Consider the following 24,407-nt stretch of genomic DNA (forward strand, 5'->3'; position numbering starts at 1 on the left):
TGTCTCCAAGGTGACTGGATCACTCACTGACCTGACTCCCCGGTGACCAGGTCACAGACTGACCTGTCTCCAAGATGACTGGATCACTCACTGACCTGACTCCCCGGTGACCAGGTCACAGACTGACCTGTCTCCAAGGTGACTGGATCACTCACTGACCTGTCTCCTCAGTGACCAGGTCACAGACTGACCTGCCTCCAAGGTGACTGGATCACTCACTGACCTGACTCCCCGGTGACCAGGTCACAGACTGACCTGTCTCCAAGGTGACTGGATCACTCACTGACCTGACTCCCCGGTGACCAGGTCACAGACTGACCTGTCTCCAAGGTGACTGGATCACTCACTGACCTGACTCCCCGGTGACCAGGTCACAGACTGACCTGTCTCCAAGGTGACTGGATCACTCACTGACCTGACTCCCCGGTGACCAGGTCTCTGACTTTATACATTTGTATCCTTTTAAATCTCAAGTTGAAGGCAATGTCAGAACTGAGCTGTCACTTGGTTGATGTAATCTTTTTGTTCACATTTACAGGATATTTAAAGGACTTTTACAAGGACAGGTCTGTAAAAAGAGCCCGAAGGATCATTGGGGACCCGAGTCACCCCAACCACAATTTATTCCAGCTGCTGCCATCTGGGAAGTTGTACCACAGTATAAAAGTCAGGATCAACAGGCTCCGGGTCAGCTTCATAGAACCTAAGAACATAAGAAATAGGAACAGGAGTAAGCCATCTGGCCCATTGAACCTGCCCCACCATTCAATAAGATCATGGCTGATCTGTCTGTAAACTCACTCCATCTACCTGCCTTTTCCCTATAACCCTTAATTCCCTTACTATGTAAAAACCTATCTAACTGTTTCTTAAATATATTTAGTGAGGAAGCCTCAACTGCTTCCCTGGGCAGAGAATTCCACAGATTCACCACTCTCTGGGAAAAACAGTTTCTCCATATCTCCGTCCTAAATCTTCTCCCCTGAATCTTGAAGCAATGTCCCCTAGTTCTCATCTCACCTACCAATGGAAACAACTTTCCTACTTCTATCTTATCTATCCCTTTCAAAATTTTGTATGTTTCTATAAGATCCCCTCTCATTCTTCTGAATTCCAGAGAGTATAGTCCCAGGTGACTCAATCTCTCCTCATAGGTTAACCCCTTCATCTCTGGAATCAACCTGGTGAACCTCCTCTGCATCGCCTCCAAAGCCAGTATATCCTTCCTTTAGTATGGAGGCCAGAACTGCACACAGTACTTCAGCTGTGGCCTCACCAGTACCCTGTATAGTCACAGCATGACCTCCCTGTTCTTGAATTCAATCTCTATAGCAATGAAGGCCAACAATCCATTTGCCTTCTTAATAACCTGTTGCACCTGCAAACCAACATTTTACCATTCATGCACAAGCACTCACAAGTCCCTCTGCACAACAGCATGCTGCAATCTTTCACCATTTAAATGATGATCTGCTTTTTTGTTATTCCTTCCAAAGTGGATGATCTCACATTTACCAATGTTGTACTCCATCTGCCAGACCTTGGTCCACTCACTTAACCTATCTATATCCCGCTGCAGACTCTCCACATCCTCTGTACAATTTGATTTTCCACTCAGTTTAGTGTCATCAGCAAATTTTGCTCTACTACACTCAGTCCCCTCTTCCAAATCATCAATGTAAATGATAAACAGCTGCGGGCCCAGCACCCATTCACCACTCATTGCCAACCAGAGAAACACCCATTTATACCAACTCTCTGCCTTCTATTGGTTAACCAATCCACTATCCATGCCAATACACTTCCTTCGACTCCATGCATCTGTGTCTTATTTATAAGTCTCTTGTGCAGTGCTTTATCAAACGCCTTCTGGAAATCCAAGTATACAACATCCACCTGTTCCCCTCTATCCACTGCATTCATTATGTCCTCAAAGAACTCCAGTAAGTTTGTCAAACAAGATCTGCACTTTCTGAACCCATGCTGCGTCTGTCTAATGGAACCACTTCTTTCTAAATGTTTCGCTATTTCTTTCTTAATGACACCTTCAAGCATTTCCCCAACTACAGATGTTAAGCTAACTGGCCTATAGTTGCCTGTCTTTTGCCTACATCCTTTTTTAAAAAGTGGCGTTACATCTGCTGGCTTCCAATCCACCAGGAGCTGCCCAGAGACTGGAGAATTTTAGTAAATGATTGCCAACATGTCTATTATAACCTCCGCCAATTCCCTCAGCACCCTGGGATGCATTCCATCAGGGGACTTAACTACCTTCAGGCTCTCTAGTTTGCTCATCACTATCTCTTTAGTGACAGTGATTTTTATCGAGGTCCTCTCCTCTCATTTCATCCATAACATCCTTCTTTGACATATTAGAAGTGTCTTCTACCATGAGGAACAACACTAAATAGTCATTCAATGCCTCAGCCATTTCCTTATCACCCAAAGCAATTTCCCCTTCTTGTCTTCCAAGGGACCTATGTTAACTTTAGCTACTCTCTCCCGCTTTATATATTTATAAAAACTTGTTATCTGGTTTTATATTTTGTGCTAATTTACTTTCATATTCTATCTTCCCTTTCCTTATTTCTTGTTTAGTTTTTCTCTGTTGCTTTTTAAAGTTTTCCCAATCCTCTAGTCTCCCACTACTCTTTGCGACTTTATATACATGGGCTATTAATTTGACACTATCTTTTATGTCCTTAGTTATCCAAGGCTGGCTCTCCCCACACTTACTGTCCTTACTTTTGACTGGAATATACTTTTGTTGAGCACTGTGAAAAATCTCTTTGAAAGTATTCCACTGTTCCTCAACTGTCCTACCAAACAGCCTGTGCTCCCAATCCACATTAGTCAACTCCTTCCTCATTCCATTGTAGTCTCCCTTGTTCAAGCATAATACACTAGTTTTAGGTCTATTTCATCCTCCATCTGTATGTGAAATTCAATTATACTATGATCACTCTTTCCAAGAGGATCCCTGACTAAAGATTGTTAATCTTACCTGTCTCATTGCACAGGACTAGATCTAAGATAGTATTTTCCCTTGTGAGTTCACTGACATGCTGCTCAAGAAAGCCATCATGGATGCATTCCATGAAGTCCTCCTCAAGACTTCCTTGACCAACTTGATTCATCCAATCTATGTGGAAATTAAAACCCCCTAAGACAAGTGCTGTTCCGTTCTTACAAGCCTTAGATTAATCACCTCTGTCACTGCAATATTTTTATTAGGTGGCCTATAGACTACACCCACCAGTGATTTTTTTCCCTTTACTATTTTTAATCTCTACCCAGATGGACTCAACACTCTGCTCTGTAGATCTTATATCATCTCTCACATTTGCCCTGATCTCATCCCTAATCTAGAGCGCCACTCCACCTCCTCTGCCTTCCTGCCTAACCTTCCATATTACCTGATACCCTTGGATATTTAATTCCCAGTCATCTCCACCTTGCAACCAGGTTTCTGTAATGGCCACTACATCATATGCCTTGGTACTGATCTGTGCCACAAGTTCACTAACCTTGTTTCTAATACTACGGGCATTTAGATAAAGTGCCCTTATACTCATTGTCCTTTTAGAATCTAGTGACCTATGTGATTTTTGCTTTTTACTTTTATGCAATCTACTCTTACTTTTTTCTTCACCAACTCTAGTTTTGGTCTCTGCACCACTTCCCTCTTCTTTTCTGTGTGGGTTCCCATCCCCCTGCCATATTAGTTGAAAGCCTCCCCAACAGCACTAGCAAACAATCACCCTAGGACATTGATCCCGGCCCTACCCAGATGTAGACCGTCCTGACGGTACTGGTCCCACCTCCCCCAGAAGTAGTTCCAATGCCCCAAGAAGCTGAAACCCTCTCTCCTGCTCCACTGCTCAAGCCACATATTCTTTCTAGCTATCCTGCTATTCCAACTCTGGCTAGTACATGGACCGGTAATAATCCTTTATTATAACCTTTAATAACCTATAATAATTATTACCTTTGAGGTCCTACTCTTTAATTTATCTCCTAGCTCTGTAAATTCAGCCTGTAGGACCTCATCCTGCTTTCTTCCTATATCGTTAGTACCTACGCGCACCACGACAGCTGGCTGCTCACCCTCTTTCACCAGGCCATCAAACTGATGAACTCACGTTGGATTGAATGTACTCTATATTACATTGACTGTTCTATTTATTATAAATTATTATGACTGCACATTTAGATGGGGATGTAGCATAAAGATTTTTACTCCTCATGTATGTGAAGGATGTAAGAAATAGTCAATTCAGTTCAATCATTCTTTTCATCACTCTGTCCCATCCCTAATGCAAATGCCTGCACTCACAGATGCTGAAACATAGAGGACACATGGTAGGGAATTTGTAAACTGGTTCCCAGTGTGACTGGGGGCTTTAATCTCACTGTGACTGACCCATCGACTGACAGCACAAACCTCTTCCACCTTCAGCAAGGAAGAAGCTGGCACCGCGCTGGAATATTTCCCACTCACCTGGATGAGGGTTCAACGTTTGAAATAAAGTATTATCAAAGTACATATGTCGCCATATACAACCCTGAAATTCATTTTCTTTTGGCCCTCATTTGCACTACAAAGAGACAACAAAAAACAACCAAAATAATCATAATAATAATTATAATAAATAAACAATAAATGTCAAGAACATGAGGTGAAGAGTCCTTGAAAATGAGTCCTTGGTTTGTGGGAACAGTTCAGAGTTAAGACGAGTGAAGTTATCCCCCTCTATCTAGAGTCTATTGGTTGAGGGGTTGAGGGTTCCTGAGCCTGGTGGTGTGAGTCCTGAGGTTACTGTACCTCCTTCCTGATGTCAGCAGCGAGAAGAGAGCTTGGCATGGATGGTGGGGTTCACTTGTAGTACCAGAGGAACCAACACGTTGGACCACTGTTACACCACCAGCAAGAGTGCTAATCCATGCCCACTCTTCAGAAAGTCTGATCGGTTGGCTGTATTCCCTAAGTATTGGCAAAGACTGAAGACGGTAGCACCAGTAGCAAGGACCAAGAAAGTATGGACAAGGGAGGCACAGGAGAACTTAAAGGACTCTTTTAAATCAGTGGACTGGACTATCATGGAGTCATCTTTGAAGTCTGAATGAATACGCCACAGCTGTCACTGTTGGTAGAATCTCAGGTGGTGACGAGAAGGCGTACAGGAGTGAGATACCCAGGACATCTTTAAGGAGCAGTGTCTCAGTGTCCATTATTAAGTACTTCCAGTACCCAGGACATGCCCTATTCTCACTGTTACCATTAGGTAGGAGGTACAGAAGCCTGACGGCAGACACTCAGCGATTCAGGAACAGCTTCTTCCCCTCTGCCATCCAATTCCTAAATGGACACTGAAGCTTTCAACACTACCTCACTTTTTTAAAAATATACAGTATTCCTGTTTTTGCATGTTTTAAAATCTATTCAATATACATAATTGATTTGCTTGTTTATTATTTTTATTTTATTTATTATTATTTGTTTTCTCTGCTAGATTATGTATTGCATTGAATTGCTGCTGCTAATTTAACAAATTTCACGTCACATGCCAGTGATAATAAACCTGATTCTGATAAACTGACTTCATTAAAACCTGTGTGGATGAGTGTGTGCCCATGAGAACTTACTATACATACCCAAATCAAAAGCCATGGAATAACCAGGAGGTTTGTGATTTGAGAGCTAGATCTGTCAGGCATGTATAAGAAAACCAGGTTGAGTTGCAGAGGGCTATTTCAAGAGCTAAGGAACTTATTCGAGCGAGGTTAGAGGCGACTTCAGATGCATGGCCTGCAAACCTGCCAGAGTTGACATTACTTCCTACAAAGCAAAACCCAAAATTGTGAGTAGTTGTGATGCTTCACTCCCAGATGAGCTCAATGTCTTTATGTTCACTTTGAAAGGGTAAATAAAACTACAGCTATGAGAATCCCTGAAGCACCTGCTGAACGTGATCTCTGTCTCAGGCTGACATCAGACAAGGTGACAGGGCACAATGAAAATCTCTGCCAACTAACTGATTCAAAGACATTTTCAATCTCACTGCTACAGTCAGAAGTTCCCACCTGCTTCAAAAGGGCAACAATTAGACCAGTGTCCTAGAAAAGCATGGTGAATTGCTTTAATAACTATCGTCCAGTAGCACTCACACCTACTGCGATGAAATGCTTCAAAAGGTTGGTTATGGCTACCATTAACTCATCTCAGCAAGGACCTGGACCCACTGCAATTTGCCTATCGCCACAATAGGTCTATGGTAAATGCCATCTTTTTGGCCCTTCAAGCAGTCTTGGATCATCTGGGGAATATAAATACTAATATGAAGATGCTGTTTATTGACTACAGCTCAGCATTCCTATAGTTCTGATCAAAAAGCTCTAGAACCTGGGCCTCTGTACCTCCCTCTGCAACTGGAAGACCACAATCTGTGCGTATTAGACCATAAGACATAGGAGCAGAATTAGGCCATTCATTCCATGGACTCTGCTCCATCATGGCTGATCCAGATCCCACTCAACCCCATACACCTGCCTTCTCATCGTATCTTTTGATGCCCTGACCGATAAGGAAACAATCAACTTCTGTTTTCAATATACCCATGGACTTGGCCTCCATTGCAGTCTGTGGCAGAGCATTCCACAAATTCACTACTCTCTGGTGAAAGCACTTCCTCCTTACCTCTGCTCTAAAAGGTTGCCCCTCAATTTTGAGGCTGTGCCCTCTGTTATATTACTTCTGTTTAAGCGTACCATGGGTTAACAATGAAGAATCATCTTCTGGAAGAATTAGAGAACTTTTATTTACAGTAGTAAACAAACACGACTTAACCCGGCCACGTGCTGGAACATTCTAGTAATTCTGTGCATGCTCAGTGCTCTGTCCAATCATGTACTGGCACATCATTGCATGTGATATCACCACATCTTCCTTTCCTTAAAAAGAAAAAAAAACATTAACCAATAAACAAATCTATATCAGCTACTGAAACTCTGAAGTTGGCTCTTCGCTGTCTGTGCCATGACTCTTCTTGTACTTCTTTTTCTACTTCTTTTCTGCTTCAAGCTTTCCTTCATCTATCTCAACTGAACTTTTTGGTATACTCTCACGTCTCCTGGTTAGAATCCGTAATTTCAGGTAAGCAGTTCACACTATCCTCCTCAGCAATCTGCTTCCCTGCTTCTGTTTGGATTGTATCTTTCCTAATTCCTCCCACTTCCATTTGTAATTAAATACAAATCTTCTTTTCTTCATCTAATTCATTCATTAACTATGTAATCTCTTTTTTATGCTGAGACTTCATCATTTCAACAAAACTTCTCAATTCCTTCACTTGTGCTTTCACTTCTTCCTTGTACTGTGCCCACTGTGAGCGTCTTGCTCTAGACAGTGATTAGACTGAATCTGATATTCTCTCACTGTCTCTTTCATTATCGCTTGCATTGAAGCAACCTCCTCCTCCCACTGCTTTTTCACATCATCAATTGCCTCCTGTTTGGTTGTCTCAGACACTGCAGTTACAGCTTTTCTATTCTCCATGTCATAAAGCACATCTATATAAAACTCCCCACATTCATCTTCAATCACTGCATTTACTAGTTTCATTTCATTTTCTTTCTTTCTACTTCTGCAACAGCGCGAAAAATGATTAATCTTATCGCAGATGTAGCAAATTTTGCCATATGTGCAACACTGATTTGGGCGATGTTCCCGTGCACAGTGATCGCATGACTTTTTTCTTTCAAAAGCTGTCTTGCTGTAGGTTTTGTTGACGTATTATTATATTTCTTGATATATTCGTGCCTTTTTACAGCATTTACATTGCAGTTTTCAGCAAAAAGCTCTTCAGCCTGCAACATTACAGTCTCAGAAGCTTTGCAGAGCGCGAAAGCTTTTTCAAAATTTAAATCTTCCTCTCTCAACAGCCTTTCTCTCAGCGCATTATCTCGACTGCCACAAACTAGTCTATCTTTAATAAGAGAGTCTGTGAGCAATCCAAACTCGCACGTTCTACTGTTTTCTTAACTCAGTCACATACTGATCAAGTGTTTCAGTAGCTCTCTGCGCACATGTGAAGAATTTCAATCACTCATACATTAAATTACGCTTAGGTATACAAAATACTCCAAATCCGTCCATTATTTAAATTGAAATTATCTCCATCTTCAAAGACAAAATTATTATATACTTCTACTGCCTCACTTCCGATTACATGGAGTTTTTCTCATGATCGATCACTGATAAGTACAGTTCAAACTGTTGCTTGAATATCCTCCACTTCTCAGCTACATTGCCAGTCAGCTGAAGTTTTGATGGGAGTTGCAAACCTTCCATTTTACGGTTTACAGTTCAAAAATTTTTCCTCTTCTTCTTTCTTCTCCGATTATTTTTGATTCTCCATATTATTCTTCCAGAACCACTTCTGACACCATGTTACGTGTCTTCTGTTTAAAAGTACCGTGGGCTAATAATGAAGAATCATATTCTGGAAGAATTGGAGAACTTTTATCTACAGTAATAAATAAATAAATAAACCCAGCCATGTGCTGGAACATGCTAGCAATCCTGCACATGCTCAGTGCTCTGTCCAATATCACTGCACCCTCTAGTTCTGGATACCCCCACCACAGGAAATATCCTCTCCACATCTACCTTATCTAGTCCTTTTGGAAACTGGGTATTGGAAATAACATCACCACTTCACTGCAAATCAACACTGGTGCACCTCAGGGATGTGTGCTGAGCCCCAGCTCTATTTTCCATACCCATGACTGTGTGGCTAGGCACAGCCAAAACGCCATCCATAAATTTGCTGACAATACAATCGTTGGCGGAATTTAATATAGTGATAAAGAGGGCGTAAATGAGCGAGATTTATTACCTCGCTGAGTGGTGATCCACTCAACGTTAGCAAGACCAAATAACCCACTGCGGACTTCAGAAAGACACAACATTCCTTACAGAGGGATCAGAAATGGAAAGAGTGAGCAACTGCAAGTTTCTGGGTGTCAATATTTCATTAGTAGTTTGAGGAGTTTGGGTATGTCACCTAAAACACTCGCAAATTTCTACAGATGCACCAAGGAGACCATACCAACCGGCTGGTCTGGTGTGGTGTGAGGTGGTGGGGGGGGCCGCACCGCAGGATCGGAGTGAGCTGCAGAGAGCATGGTCACTAGCCATCTGGGAGCGATGCTTCAAAAAGGTGGCGCCCTATCAGCCAGGGCATGCCTCCTTCTCATTACTACTATCAGGAAGGAACTACAGAAACCAGAGACGCACACTAAACCCTCCTTCGCACCTGTACCGTCACAACACTCCCTCGGGAATCACAGGTTCCAAGAGGGACAGAGTGCGCCACCACCCACGTAACACACTACCCCGCTGGGAAAATAACCCGCCGTCCCTGGATTTAACTACGTGAGCCTCTCTACAAGGAATGCAGAAGTTCTCGCACTTGTTTGCCCCACCTCCCCTTTCGGAGGGCTGTTGGGGAGACGCGATCAATGCTGGTCCCGGCAGTCCAGCTCACGGCCATTTAAAGTGCCTATAAAAAAGAGAGCGACTTTCTATTTGGCTTCAGTACATCGCAGCAAACGCCGGCTGGCGATCAGGTGACAAGTTACACAACGCAGCCGGCAGCATTGCACAGGCGCATTCGGCGGAAAGTGCCGCCTGTCGGCTGCGAGCGGTAGGACGCAGGCGCCTTCGGCGGAAAGTGCCGCCTGTCGGCTGCGAGCGGTAGTACGCAGGCGCATTCGGCGGAAAGTGCCGCCTGTCGGCTGCGAGCGGTAGTACGCAGGCGCCATCGGCGATGTGTGCCGGTTGTACGCAGGCGCGTCGTCGCTGCTGCGGGTGAGCTGGGGTAGCGGGATTGGAGTGTGAGGGAGCGGGGCCGGGGGAGCGCCGAGCCCTGCGATGGAGCGGGGCGAGCCCGAGGCCGCGGTACCGTACCCGGCTGACACAATATGCACCGCAGCCTGCATGTAACACAGCGGCGAACAAGACATGGCGGCAGAACGGCGGCCAACGCTCCTCGGCTTGGGCCTGCTCTTCGGCACCGGTGGGTAGGCGGCTCGGTGAGAGGAGGACACGGGGCCGAGTGCTAGGAGACACCGGGGGTGGGGGTGGAGAGTCGAGGTAGGCATCAGTGCAGTGGGCGCCCGAGGGTAAAGTCGGGGTATGGTGGTTTGGTTGAGGGACGGGGGTCCAAGGAGGAACCCTCGGCGTCACGGAGTATTCCCGGAAGAGGAGATGGGGAAAGAGAGGGTGTCCTGGGACAAAGGAGTTACCATGGGCAGGGATGGTGCAGGTGCGGGGCCTGGGGTACGTGAGGACAGCTCTGTGTACTAGAGTGACAGACCCGTCCCCACCGGTACCGTACCCCGGTGTCACACAGTGACAGACCCGTCCCCACCGGTACCGTACCCCGGTGTCACACAGTGACAGACCCGTCACCACCGGTACCGTACCCCGGTGTCACACAGTGACAGACCCGTCCCCACCGGTACCGTACCCCGGTGTCACACAGTGACAGACCCGTCACCACCGGTATCGTACCCCGGTGTCACAGAGTGACAGACCCGTCACCACCGGTACCGTACCCCGGTGTCACACAGTGACAGACCCGTCCCCACCGGTACCGTACCCCCGTGTCACACAGTGACAGACCGGCCCCCACCGGTACCGTACCCCGGTGTCACACAGTGACAGACCCGGCCCCACCGGTACCGTACCCCGGTGTCACACAGTGACAGACCCGTCCCCACCGGTACCGTACCCCCGTGTCACACAGTGACAGACCGGCCCCCACCGGTACCGTACCCCGGTGTCACACAGTGACAGACCCGTCCCCACCGGTACCGTACCCCGGTGTCACACAGTGACAGACCCGTCACCACCGGTACCGTACCCCGGTGTCACACAGTGACAGACCCTCCCCACCGGTACCGTACCCCGGTGTCACACAGTGACAGACCCGTCCCCACCGGTACCGTACCCCGGTGTCACACAGTGACAGACCCGGCCCCACCGGTACCGTACCCCGGTGTCACACAGTGACAGACCCGTCACCACCGGTACCGTACCCCGGTGTTACACAGTGACAGACCCGTCACCACCGGTACCGTACCCCGGTATCACACAGTGACAGACCCGTCCCCACCGGTACCGTACCCCGGTGTCACACAGTGACAGACCCGGCCCCACCGGTACCGTACCCCGGTGTCACAGAGTGACAGACCCGTCCCCACCGGTACCGTACCCCGGTGTCACACAGTGACAGACCCGTCCCCACCGGTACCGTACCCCGGTGTCACACAGTGACAGACCCTCCCCACCGGTACCGTACCCCGGTGTCACACAGTGACAGACCCGTCCCCACCGGTACCGTACCCCGGTGTCACACAGTGACAGACCCGTCCCCACCGGTACCGTACCCCCGTGTCACACAGTGACAGACCGGCCCCCACCGGTACCGTACCCCGGTGTCACACAGTGACAGACCCGGCCCCACCGGTACCGTACCCCGGTGTCACACAGTGACAGACCCGTCCCCACCGGTACCGTACCCCGGTGTCACACAGTGACAGACCCGTCCCCACCGGTACCGTACCCCGGTGTCACACAGTGACAGACCCGTCCCCACCGGTACCGTACCCCGGTGTCACACAGTGACAGACCCGTCACCACCGGTACCGTACCCCGGTGTCACACAGTGACAGACCCTCCCCACCGGTACCGTACCCCGGTGTCACACAGTGACAGACCCGTCCCCACCGGTACCGTACCCCGGTGTCACACAGTGACAGACCCGGCCCCACCGGTACCGTACCCCGGTGTCACACAGTGACAGACCCGTCACCACCGGTACCGTACCCCGGTGTTACACAGTGACAGACCCGTCACCACCGGTACCGTACCCCGGTATCACAGAGTGACAGACCCGTCCACACCGGTACCGTACCCCGGTGTCACACAGTGACAGACCCGTCCCCACCGGTACCGTACCCCGGTGTCACACAGTGACAGACCCTCCCCACCGGTACCGTACCCCGGTATCACAGTGTGACAGACCCGTCCCCACCGGTACCGTACCCCGGTATCACAGAGTGACAGACACGTCACCACCGGTACCGTACCCCGGTGTCACACAGTGACAGACCCTCCCCACCGGTACCGTACCCCGGTATCACAGAGTGACAGACCCTCCCCACCGGTACCGTACCCCGGTGTCACACAGTGACAGACCTGTCCCCACCGGTACTGTACCCCGGTGTCACACAGTGACAGACCCGTCCCTACCGGTACCGTACCCCGGTGTCACACAGTGACAGACCCGTCCCTACCGGTACCGTACCCCGGTGTCACACAGTGACAGACCCGTCCCCACCGGTACCGTACCCCGGTGTCACACAGTGACAGACCCGTCCCCACCGGTACCGTACCCCGGTGTCACACAGTGACAGACCCGTCCCCACCGGTACCGTACCCCGGTGTCACACAGTGACAGACCCGTCCCTACCGGTACCGTACCCCAGTGTCACACAGTGACAGACCCGTCCCTACCGGTACCGTACCCCGGTGTCACACAGTGACAGACCCGTCCCCACCGGTACCGTACCCCGGTGTCACACAGTGACAGACCCGTCCCTACCGGTACCGTACCCCTGTGTCACACAGTGACAGACCCGTCTCCAATCGTGCAGTACCCCGGTGTCACACAGTGACGGACCCGTCCCCACCGGTACCGTACCCCGGTGTCACACAGTGACGGACCCGTCCCCACCTGTACCGTACCCCAGTGTCACACAGTGATGGAACCGTCACCACCGGTACCGTACCCCGGTGTCACACAGTGACAGACCCGTCCCTACCTGTATTGTACCCCCGTGTCACACAGTGACAGACCCGTCCCCACCGGTACCGTACCCCGGTGTCACACAGTGACAGACCCGTCCCTACCTGTACCGTACCCCGGTGTCACACAGTGACAGACCCGTCCCCACCGGTACCGTACCCCGGTGTCACACAGTGACAGACCTGTCCCCACCGGTACCGTACACCGGTGTCACAGAGTGACAGACCCGTTCTCACCGGTACCGTACCCCGGTGTCACAGAGTGACAGACCCGTCCCCACCGGTACCGTACCCCGGTGTCACACAGTGACAGACCTGTCCCCACCGGTACCGTACCCCGGTGTCACAGAGTGACAGACCCGTCACCACCGGTTCCGTACCCCGGTGTCACACAGTGACAGACCCGTCCCTACCTGTATTGTACCCCCGTGTCACACAGTGACAGACCCGTCCCCACCGGTACCGTACCCCGGTGTCACACAGTGACAGACCCGTCCCTACCGGTACCGTACCCCGGTGTCACACAGTGACAGACCCGTCCCTACCTGTACCGTACCCCGGTGTCACACAGTGACAGACCCGTCCCCACCGGTACCGTACCCCGGTGTCACACAGTGACAGACCTGTCCCCACCGGTACCGTACACCGGTGTCACAGAGTGACAGACCCGTTCTCACCGGTACCGTACCCCGGTGTCACAGAGTGACAGACCCGTCCCCACCGGTACCGTACCCCGGTGTCACACAGTGACAGACCTGTCCCCACCGGTACCGTACCCCGGTGTCACAGAGTGACAGACCCGTCACCACCGGTTCCGTACCCCGGTGTCACACAGTGACAGACCCGTCCCTACCTGTATTGTACCCCCGTGTCACACAGTGACAGACCCGTCCCCACCGGTACCGTACCCCGGTGTCACACAGTGACAGACCCGTCCCTACCGGTACTGTACCCCGGTGTCACACAGTGACAGGCCCGTCCCCACCGGTACCGTACCCCGGTGTCACAAAGTGACCGACCCGTCCCCACCGGTACCGTACCCCGGTGTCACACAGTGACAGGCCCGTCCCCACCGGTACCGTACCCAGGTGTCACAGAGTGACAGACCCGTCCCCACCGGTACCGTACCCCGGTGTCACACAGTGACAGACCCGTCCCTACCGGTACCGTACCCCGGTGTCACACAGTGACAGACCCGTCCCCACCGGTACCGTACCCCTGTGTCACACAGTGACAGACCCGTCACCACCGGTACCGTACCCCGGTGTCACAGAGTGACAGACCCGTCACCACCGGTACTGTACCCCGGTATCACACAGTGACAGACCCGTCCCCACAGGTACCGTACCCCGGTGTCACAGAGTGACAGACTCGTCACCACCGGTACCGTACCCCGGTGTCACAGAGTGACAGACCCGTCCACACCGGTACCGTACCCCGGTGTCACAGAGTGACAGACCCGTCCCTACCTGTATTGTACCCCCGTGTCACACAGTGACAGACCCGTCCCCACCGGTACCGTACCCCGGTGTCACACAGTGACAGACCCGTCCCCACCGGTACCGTACCCCGGTGTCACACAGTGACAGACCCGTCCCCACCGGTACCGTACCCCGGTGTCACACAGTGACAGACCCGTCCCCACCGGTACCGTACCCCGGTGTCACACAGTGACAGACCCGTCTCCAATCGTGCAGTACCCCGGTGTCACACAGTGACGGACCCATCCCCACTGGTACCGTACCCCGGTGTCACAGAGTGACAGACCCGTCCCCACCGGTACCGTACCTCGGTGTCACAGAGTGACAGACCTGTCCCCACCGGTACCGTACCCCGGTATCACAGAGTGACAGACCCGTCACCACCGGTACCGTACCCCGGTGTCACACAGTGACAGACCCGTCCCCACCGGTACCGTACACCGGTGTCACACAGTGACAGACCCGTCCCCGCCGGTACCGTACCCCGGTATCACACAGTGACAGACCCGTCCCCACCGGTACCGTACCCCGGTGTCACAGAGTGACAGACCCGTCACCACCGGTACCGTACCCCGGTATCACACAGTGACAGACCCGTCCCCACCGGTACCGTACCCCGGTGTCACAGAGTGACAGACCCGTCCCCACCGGTACCGTACCCCAGTGTCACACAGTGACAGACCCGTCACCACCGGTACTGTACCCCGGTATCACACAGTGACAGACCCGTCCCCACCGGTACCGTACCCCGGTGTCACAGAGTGACAGACTCGTCACCACCGGTACCGTACCCCGGTGTCACAGAGTGACAGACCCGTCCCCACCGGTACCGTACCCCGGTGTCACAGAGTGACAGACCTGTCCCCACAGGTACCGTACCCCGGTGTCACAGAGTGACAGACCTGTCACCACCGGTACCGTACCCCGGTGTTACACAGTGACAGACCATCCCCACCGGTACCGTACCCCGGTGTTACACAGTGACAGACCCGTCACCACTGGTACCGTACCCCGGTGTCACAGAGTGACAGACCCGTCCTCACCGGTACCGTACCCCGGTGTCACAGAGTGACAGACCCGTCCCCACCGGTACCGTACCCCGGTGTCACACAGTGACAGACCCGTCCCCACCGGTACCGTACCCCGGTGTCACAGAGTGACAGACCTGTCCCCACCGGTACAGTACCCCGGTATCACAGAGTGACAGACCCGTCCCTACCTGTACCGTACCCCCGTGTCACTCAGTGACAGACCCGTCCCCACCAGTACCGTACCCCGGTGTCACAGAGTGACAGACCTGTCCCCAGCGGTACCGTACCCCGGTGTCACACAATGACAGACCCGTCCCCACCAGTACCGTACCCCGGTGTCACACAGTGACAGACCCGTCCCTACCTGTACCGTACCCCCGTGTCACACAGTGACAGACCCGTCCCCACCGGTACCGTACCCCGGTGTCACACAGTGACAGGCCCGTCCCCACTGGTACCGTACCCCGGTGTCACACAGTGACAGGCCCGTCCCCACCGGTACCGTACCCCGGTGTCACACAGTGACAGACCCGTCCCCACCGGTACCGTACCCCGGTGTCACACAGTGACAGACCCGTCCCCACCGGTACCGTACCCCGGTGTCACACAGTGACAGACCCGTCCCTACTGGTACTGTACCCCGGTGTCACACACTGACAGACCCGTCCCCACCGGTACCGTACCCCGGTGTCACACAGTGACAGACCCGTCCCTACCGGTACCGTACCCCTGTGTCACACAGTGACAGACCCGTCTCCAATCGTGCAGTACCCCGGTGTCACACAGTGACGGACCCGTCCCCACCGGTACCGTACCCCGGTGTCACACAGTGACGGACCCGTCCCCACCTGTACCGTACCCCAGTGTCACACAGTGATGGACCCGTCCCCACCGGTACCATACCCCGGTGTCACACAGTGACGGACCCGTCCCCACCCGTACCGTACCCCGGTGTCACACAGTGACAGGCCCGTCCCCACCGGTACCGTACCCCGGTGTTATACAGTGACAGGCCCGTCCCCACCGGTACCGTACCCCGGTGTCACACAGTGACAGGCCCGTCCCCACCGGTACCGTACCCCGGTGTCACACAGTGACAGGCCCGTCCCCACCGGTACCGTTCCCCGGTGTCACACAGTGACAGGCCCGTCCCCACCGGTACCGTACCCCGGTGTCACACAGTGACAGACCCGTCCCCACCGGTACCGTACCCCGGTGTCACACAGTGACAGACCTGTCCCCCCCGGTACCGTACCCCGGTGTCACACAGTGACAGACCCGTCCCCACCGGTACCGTACCCCGGTGTCACACAGTGACAGACCCGTCCCCACCGGTACCGTACCCCGGTGTCACACAGTGACAGACCCGTCCCCACCGGTACCGTAACCTGGTGTCACACAGTGACAGACCCATCCCCACCGGTACCGTACCCCGGGTGTTACACAGTGACCATACAATATTGTAGCAGAGTTAACCATTTGACCCATCGAGTGTCCTCCACTGTTAAATCATTGCTGATCCTTTTTTTTCCCCATCCTCAGTCCCACTCCCAGGCCTTCACCTCATTACACAGAAACATAGCCTACAGCACAATACAGACCCTTTGGTACACAATGGCCCACAGTATCTGACTCTACCACCGTCACTGGCAGCCCATTCCATGCACTCACCACTCTCTGCGTGAAAAACTTACCCTTGACATCTCCTCTGTACCTACTTCCAAGTACCTTAAAAATGTGCCCTCTCGTGTTAGCCATTTCAGCCCTGGGAAAAAGCCTCTGACTATCCACACGATCAATACCTCTCATCATCTTGTACACCTCTATCAGGTCACCTCTCATCCTCCGTCGCTCCAAGGAGAAAAGGCTGAGTTCACTCAAACTATTTTCTTAAGGCATGCTCCTCAATCCAGGCAACATCCTTGTAATTCTCTTCTGCACCATTTTTATAATTTACACATCCATCCTAGAGTGAGGGGACCAGAACTGAGCACAATACACCAAGTGGGGTCTGACCAGGCTCCTGTAGAGCTGTAACATTACCTCTTGGCTCTTAAACTCAGTCCCACAGTTGATGAAGGCCAATGCACTGTATGCCTTCTTAACCACAGTCAACCTGCGCAGCAGCTTTGAGTGTCCTTTGGACTCGGACCCCAAGATCCTTCTGATCCTCCATACTGCCAAGAGTCTTACCATTAACACTATATTCTGCCATCATATTTGTCCTACCAAAATGAACCACTTCACACTTATCTGAGTTGAACTCCATCTGCCACTTCTCAGCTCAGTTTTGTATCCTATCAATGTCCCACTGTAACCTCTGACATCCCTCCACACTATCCAAAACCTCCCTCCCTCCCAATCTTTGTGTCATCAGCAAATTTGTTAACCCATCACTCCACTTCATCATCCAGGTCAGTTATAAAAATCATGAAGAGTAAGGGTCCCAGAACAGTTCCCTGAAGAACTCCACTGGTGACTGACCTCCATGCAGAATATGACCCATCTACGACCACTCTGCCTTCTGTGGGCAAGCAAATTCTAGTCCACAAAGCAAGGTCCCCTTGGATCCCATGCCTCCTTACTTTCTCAATAAGCATGGGGTACCTTATCAAATGCCTTGCTGAAATCCATATACACTACATCTTCTGCTCTTCCTTCATCATTGTCACATCCTCAAAAAATTCAATCACTCTCGTAAGGCAGGACCTGCTTTTGACAAAGCCATGCTGACTATTCCTAATCATATTATGCCTCTCCAAATGTTTATAAATCCTGCCTCTCAGGATCTTCTCCATCAACTTACCAACCACTGAAGTAAGTTTCAGTGGTCTATAATTTCCTGGGCAATCTCTACTCCCTTTCTTGAATAAGGGAACAACATCTGCAACCCTCCAATCCTCCAGAATCTCCTCTGTCCCCATTGATGATGCAAAGATCATTGCCAGAGGATCAGCAACTTCCTCCCTCGCCTCCCCACAGTAGCCTGGGGTACATTTCATTCGGTCCCAGAGACTTATACAACTTGATGCTTTTCAAAAGCTCCAGCACATCCTCTTTCTTAATGTCTATATGCTCAAGCTTTTCAGTCCACTGTAAGTCATCCCTACAATTGCCAAGATCCTTTTCTGTAGTGAATACTGAAGCAAAGTATTCATTAAGTATCTCTGCTATCTTCTCCGGTTCCATACACACTTTTCCATCATAACACTTAATTAGTTCTATTCTCTCACATCTTACCTTCTTGCTCTTCACATACTTGTAGAATATCTTGGGGTTTTCCATAATCCTGCTGGACAAGGCCTTCTCATGGCCCCTTCTGGCTCTCCTCATTTCGTTCTTAAGCTCCTTCCTGCTAGCCTTATAATCTTCTAGATCTCCATCACTACCCGGTCTTTTGAACCTTTCGTAAGCTTTTCTTCTTAACTAGATTTTCAACAGCCTTTGTACACTACGGTTCCTGTACATCCTTTCCCTGTCTCATTGGAACATACCTATGCAGAACGCCACACAAAGATCCCCTGAACATTTTCCACATTTCTTCCGTACATTTCCCTGAGAACATCTGTTCGCAATTTATGCTTCCAAGTTCCTGTCTGATAGCCTCATATTTCCCCTTACTCCAATTAAACACTTTCTTAGCTTGTCTATTCCTATCCCTCTCCAGTGCTATGGTAAAGGAGATGGAATTGAAATCATTATCTCCAAAATGCTCTCCTCTGAGAGATCTGACACCTGACCAGGCTCATTTCCCAATACCAGATCAAGTACAGCCTCTCCTCTTGTAGGCTTATTGACATACTGTGTCAGGAAACCTTCCTGAATACACCTAACAAATTCCACTCCATCTAAACCCTTTGCTCTAGGGAGATGACAATATTTGGGAAATTAAAATCTCCCACCATGACAACCATTTGCCCCATTTTTGTACTTGTACTCCTAATTGTTCTACCCCCTCGTGCCCTACCCTTTATAGTGTGAGTTGTGCACTACTTTCCAAGCTGCATCATCTTGCACTTATTGGTATTGAAATCCTTTTACCACTCCTTGGCCACTTACCTAGAGTCATAGAGCCCTACTGCAGAAGCAAGCCCTTCAACCCATCTAGTCTGTGCCAAACTTATTTTGCTTAGTCCCATCAACCTGCATCTGGATTGTTTCTCTTCATACCCTTCCCATCCATATACCTGTCCAAATTTCTCTTAATTGTTGCAATTGAACCTGTATTCAGTACTTTTGCTGGATGCTTGTCCAACCTCAGTGAAGAAATTCCCTCTGGATATTTCGTCTTTCACCCTCAACCTTAAGTCAAATCAAGTTTAATAATTATTCAAACCATACATAGAACGAGTCAGTATTCCTCTGGGACTAAGTTGCAAAACACTCAAAATAGAGCAAATATTCAAAAATAGCAAGTAACTTAATTCAAAATATTGAGCAAATAGCATATTCACTCAAGAAAAAAAAAACATATATCGTCCAAGACCCTGAGCAACAATGTCCAGCGATCGATGGTGCAGTCTCCCAGCAGTGTACGGATGCATGCAGTCCAGCCCGCCATTCCACCACTCGAATACAGGAGGGCAGCACCAATGGGCGTGGCCAGGCCCCGGCTCAGTTCCATGCTGTAACATTTCTGCATCTCTCTCCTGGTCTACCCCAGCAGGCAACCCTGAGGCTTGAGGCCCAGTTCTTGCTACAACTGTGGCTGCACAGCTGTCATGCTGACTGGCCCTCCACCAGACAAGGGTAACAGGCCTGTGGCAACTTACCTCATCACTGTCCAACAGAGTTTTGCGATTGCAAGTGAAATGTCTGAGACAATCTCCCATGGTTATACGGCACTGACTCCAACGCTTCTGAGTAGTGGGCAACAACATGGTCTGCAGCCAGGTCAGCTCTTCCGATATCCTGATGGGCTCCTTTGACACCTTGGCCAGTTCTGCTGTCTACACCAGTCTAGCTGGTCCAATCAACGAGCAGCTCACTGATGGAGTAGCCCTGCAGTGTTTTATGTTCTTGGAGTAGAATTGTCTTTGGAATGTAAAAAGGGAAAAAGCACCTTTGGTTGGCTCCCTAGAAGCCACTGCGTTCGCACATACCACCATCTTATGACCTCTTATTTCCAATCTCACCCAACCTCAGTGGAAACACTCTGCTTGCATTTATCCTATCTATACCCCTTGTAATTTTGTATACCTCTTTTCCGATTCTTCATTCTCCGATGCTCCAGGGAATAAAGTCCTAACCTATTTAATCTTTCCCTATAACTCAAGTCCTCATACACCATCAATGTCATGGTAAATTTTCTCTCCATTGTTTCAATCTTATTAATTTCTTTCTGGTACGTAGATGACCAGAACTGCATACAATACTCCAAATTTGGTTTCACCACATCTTTCAACATAACATCTGAATTCCTGTACTCAGTACTCTGATTTCTGAAGGCCACATGTCAAAAGCGTTGTTAATGACCCTATCTATCTGTGATGCCACTTTCAAAGAATTATGGATTTCCAGAGCCCTCTGTTCTGCCTCACTCCTCAACGCCCTTCCATACACTCTGCAAGTCTGATGCTGGTTTGTCCTCTGAAAATGCAACACCTCACATGTCTGCATTTGCAGCTTATTTTTACAGCTGGTCCAGATCCTGTGGCAAGCTTTGGTAGTGTTCTGTACTGATCACTCCACCCCCTGATCTTGATGTCATCTGCAAATTTGCTGAATCAGTTAATCACATTATCATCCAAATCTTTGATTTAGATGACAAACAAATACAGATCCAGTACCGATCCTTGCAGCACACCACTAGTCACAGGCTCTGTAGAGGATACCATTTATTACACTTCTTTTGCCTCTCCCACAAAGCCGACATTGAGTTCAATTTACTACCTCAACCTGAGTACCAAATGACTGAACCTTCTGGACCAGCACCTCATGCGGGACTTTGTCAAAGGCTTTGCTAATGTCCATGTAAACAATGTCCTAGGCCTTTCCTTGGTAAAGTTCTTGAAAAACTGTAATGGCTCAAGATCACCTTGTAAATTACAATAACTTTCACCATCACCAATAACTTCTAATTTAATGTCACCTGCAAATTTACTGATCAAACTTTGCATATCTGCATGTGTACTTAATGAATAACAAGGGCCCTAACACTTACCTCTTCAACGCACTGCTAGTCACAGCCTTCAACACCCCCCTCAGCTTCCTACCTCTGAACCAATGTGGAATCCACCTTACCAGCTCTCCCTGGCTCAGAAGGGATCTAACCTTCTGGACTAGTTGTCCATGTTGGGATTTTCTTTGTCCTCATCTACATTTTTGGTATCTTCTTCAAAAGAATCTGAGTAAAACATGACTTCCCACACCCAAAGCTTCACAGACTCCTCCTAATCAGACTGTATTATCCAAATGCTGGTAGATTCTATCTCTCCGAATTCTCTTCTGGACAAAGAAGAGTGCGGGGAAAATCATTGCACACGCTACCCACCCTGCAAACTGCTTTTCCAAAAGCTCCCTACTGGAAAGTGCTGCAGAGCTATTCAAACAAAATCTTCATGTATCTTAAACATTTCCTCCCCCTGTGCACCCCCCCCCCAGTAGTTAATCTGATCAATCATTCTACGTAGCTCCCCCTATCTATTACCCCTTTCACTGAACTGCACTGGAAACACTTCATTCCACTTTTTATAAAGCTATTTACATTGTAAATACATGCTGGTGTTGGTATTTACATAGTTTTACTCCAAATCCATACCTCAACCTCTAACTTTATATATTATTAATTTGCAATATTTTTCACAAGATGGAGTATAAATTCAAAAGGCACAAGTTTATTTATTTAGAGTTGCAAGAAAAAGTTTGTGAACCCTTTGTAATTACCTGGTTTTCTGTAAAAATAATAAGGTTGTGGATCTTCATCCATGTCACAGTAATAGACAAACACAATCTGCCTAAATTAATAATACATAAACAATTGTACTCCTCGTCAAAACTGAGTCACCATTTAAACAATCACAGTCTAGGTTCAAAAAATATGTGAACTTTTGGGGTAATGCCTTCTACAAAAGCTATTTGGAGTCAGGTGTTCCAATCAATGAGATGAGATTGGAGGTGTGGGTTGAAGAGTTGCCCTGCCCTATTAAAAAAAACACACAAAGTCAGATTACTGACAAAGCCTGCTCTTATCAAGAAAGATCTGTTTATGTGCACCATGCCTTGATCAAAACATCTTTGAAAGGACCCTAGAAGGAGAATTGTAGAGATACACGAAGCTGGAAAAGGCTCATAAAGCATTTCTAAAGACCCGAGTGTTCTTCAGCCCACAGTAGAAGTTGTTTATAAATGGAGAAAATTCAGTATTGTTGCTCCCCTCCCTAGGAGCGGGCATCCTGCAAAGATCACACCAAGAGCACAACGTGCAATGCTGAAGGAGGTGGAAAAACAACCCAAGGGTAACAGCAAAAGCCGTGCAGAAATCTCTAGAACTTGCTTCTCAGAAGCAGAAGTCTCTGCTTCTGTGTCCACTGTAAGAAAAGCACTGAACAAGAACGGTGTTCATGGAAGGACACCACAGAAGAAACCAGTGCTCTCCAAAAAAAAATGTTGCATGTCTTAAGTTTGCAAAAGACCACCTGGATGTTCCATAATGCTGCTGGGATAATGTTCTATGGACAGATGAGACAAAATTGAACTTTTTGGCAGAAAAGGACACTGCTGTGTTTAGAGGAAAAAGGCCACTGTACACCAACACCAAAACCTCATCCCATCTGTGAAGCATGGAGGTTTGGGGCTGCTTTGCTGCCTCAAGGGTCTGGGCAGCTTGCAATTTTAGAGGGAACAATGAATTCAAAATTGTGTCAAGACATTGAGGAGATTACAGGTAGGATAGATAGAGGGGATGCAGTGGATGTATATTTGGACTTTCAGAAGGCCTTTGACAAGGTGCAGACATGGGGCTGCTTACCAGGTTAAGAGCCCATGGTATTACAGGAAAGTTACTAACATTGTTAGAGCATTGGTTGATTGGTAGGAGGCAGTGTGGAGAAATAAAAGTTAGCTTGCAGGTTGAGTCAGTAGTGAGGAAGGCAACTACGATGTTAGCATTCATTTCAAGAGGTCTTGAATACAAGAGCAGGGATGTGATGTTGAGGCTTTATAAGACACTGGTGAGGCCTCAACTTGAGTATGGTGAACAGTTTTGGGCTTCTCTAAGAAAAGGTGTACTGACATTAGAGAAGGTTCAGAGGAGTTTGCAAGGATGATTCTGGGAATGTAAGGGTTATACGAGGACATTTGATGGCTCTTGGTCTGTACTCGCTGGAATTGGGGAGGGTGTAAATATCTCATTGAAACCTTTTGAATGTTGAACTGTGAATGTTGACAGAGTAGATGTGGAAAGGATGATTCCCTTGGTGGGGGAGGCTAGGGTAAGAGGGCACAGCCTCAGGATAGAGGGGCATCCATTTAAAACAGAGATGCAGAGAAATTTCTTTAGCCGGAGGGTGGTGAATTTGTGGAGATTGTCACTACAGGCAGCTGTGGAGGCCTGGTAATTGGTGTATTTAAGGTGGAGATTGATGGGTTTTTGATTGGCCATGGCATCATAGTTACAGGGAGAAGTCGTGGAATGGAGTTGAGGAGGGGGGAAGGATCAGTCATGATTAAATGGCGGAGCAGACTCGATGGACCAACTGGCCTAATTCTAGTCCTGTGTCTTATGTGTAAGATGCTGTGGCATGACCTGAAGAGGATTGCTCATGTAAGGTATCCCAGAAATATTGATGAACTTAAACAGTTTTGTATGGAGGAATGATCTAAAATTCCTCCTTGTTGTGCAAGGCTGATCAGCAGCTACGGGAAGCATTTGATGGAGGTTAATGCTGCTAAAGGACCAGTTATTAAATACAAGGTTCACATACTTTCTCAAGCCGGGACTGTGAATGATTAAACAATCTGTTTAATAAAGACATGAAAAGTACAAATATTTGTGTGTTACTAGTTTAGGCAGATTACATT

General features: G+C 49.1%; 1 protein-coding gene across 2 annotated transcripts in view; it reads left to right on the forward strand.

Moving 5' to 3' along the window:
• Nucleotides 1-9,839: 9,839 nt before the first annotated feature.
• Nucleotides 9,840-24,407, forward strand: part of lrp3 (low density lipoprotein receptor-related protein 3) — a 75,889-nt gene continuing 61,321 nt past the window's right edge. For both annotated transcript variants that reach the window (XM_059993374.1, XM_059993375.1), the window contains exon 1: nucleotides 9,840-10,079. In XM_059993374.1, the coding sequence (XP_059849357.1) occupies nucleotides 10,025-10,079 (55 nt within the window). In that variant the 5' untranslated portion in view covers nucleotides 9,840-10,024. The remainder of the gene's footprint in view (nucleotides 10,080-24,407) is intronic.

This window comes from Hypanus sabinus, chromosome 17 (genome assembly GCF_030144855.1).
Source record: "Hypanus sabinus isolate sHypSab1 chromosome 17, sHypSab1.hap1, whole genome shotgun sequence".
Lineage (NCBI taxonomy): Eukaryota > Metazoa > Chordata > Chondrichthyes > Myliobatiformes > Dasyatidae > Hypanus > Hypanus sabinus.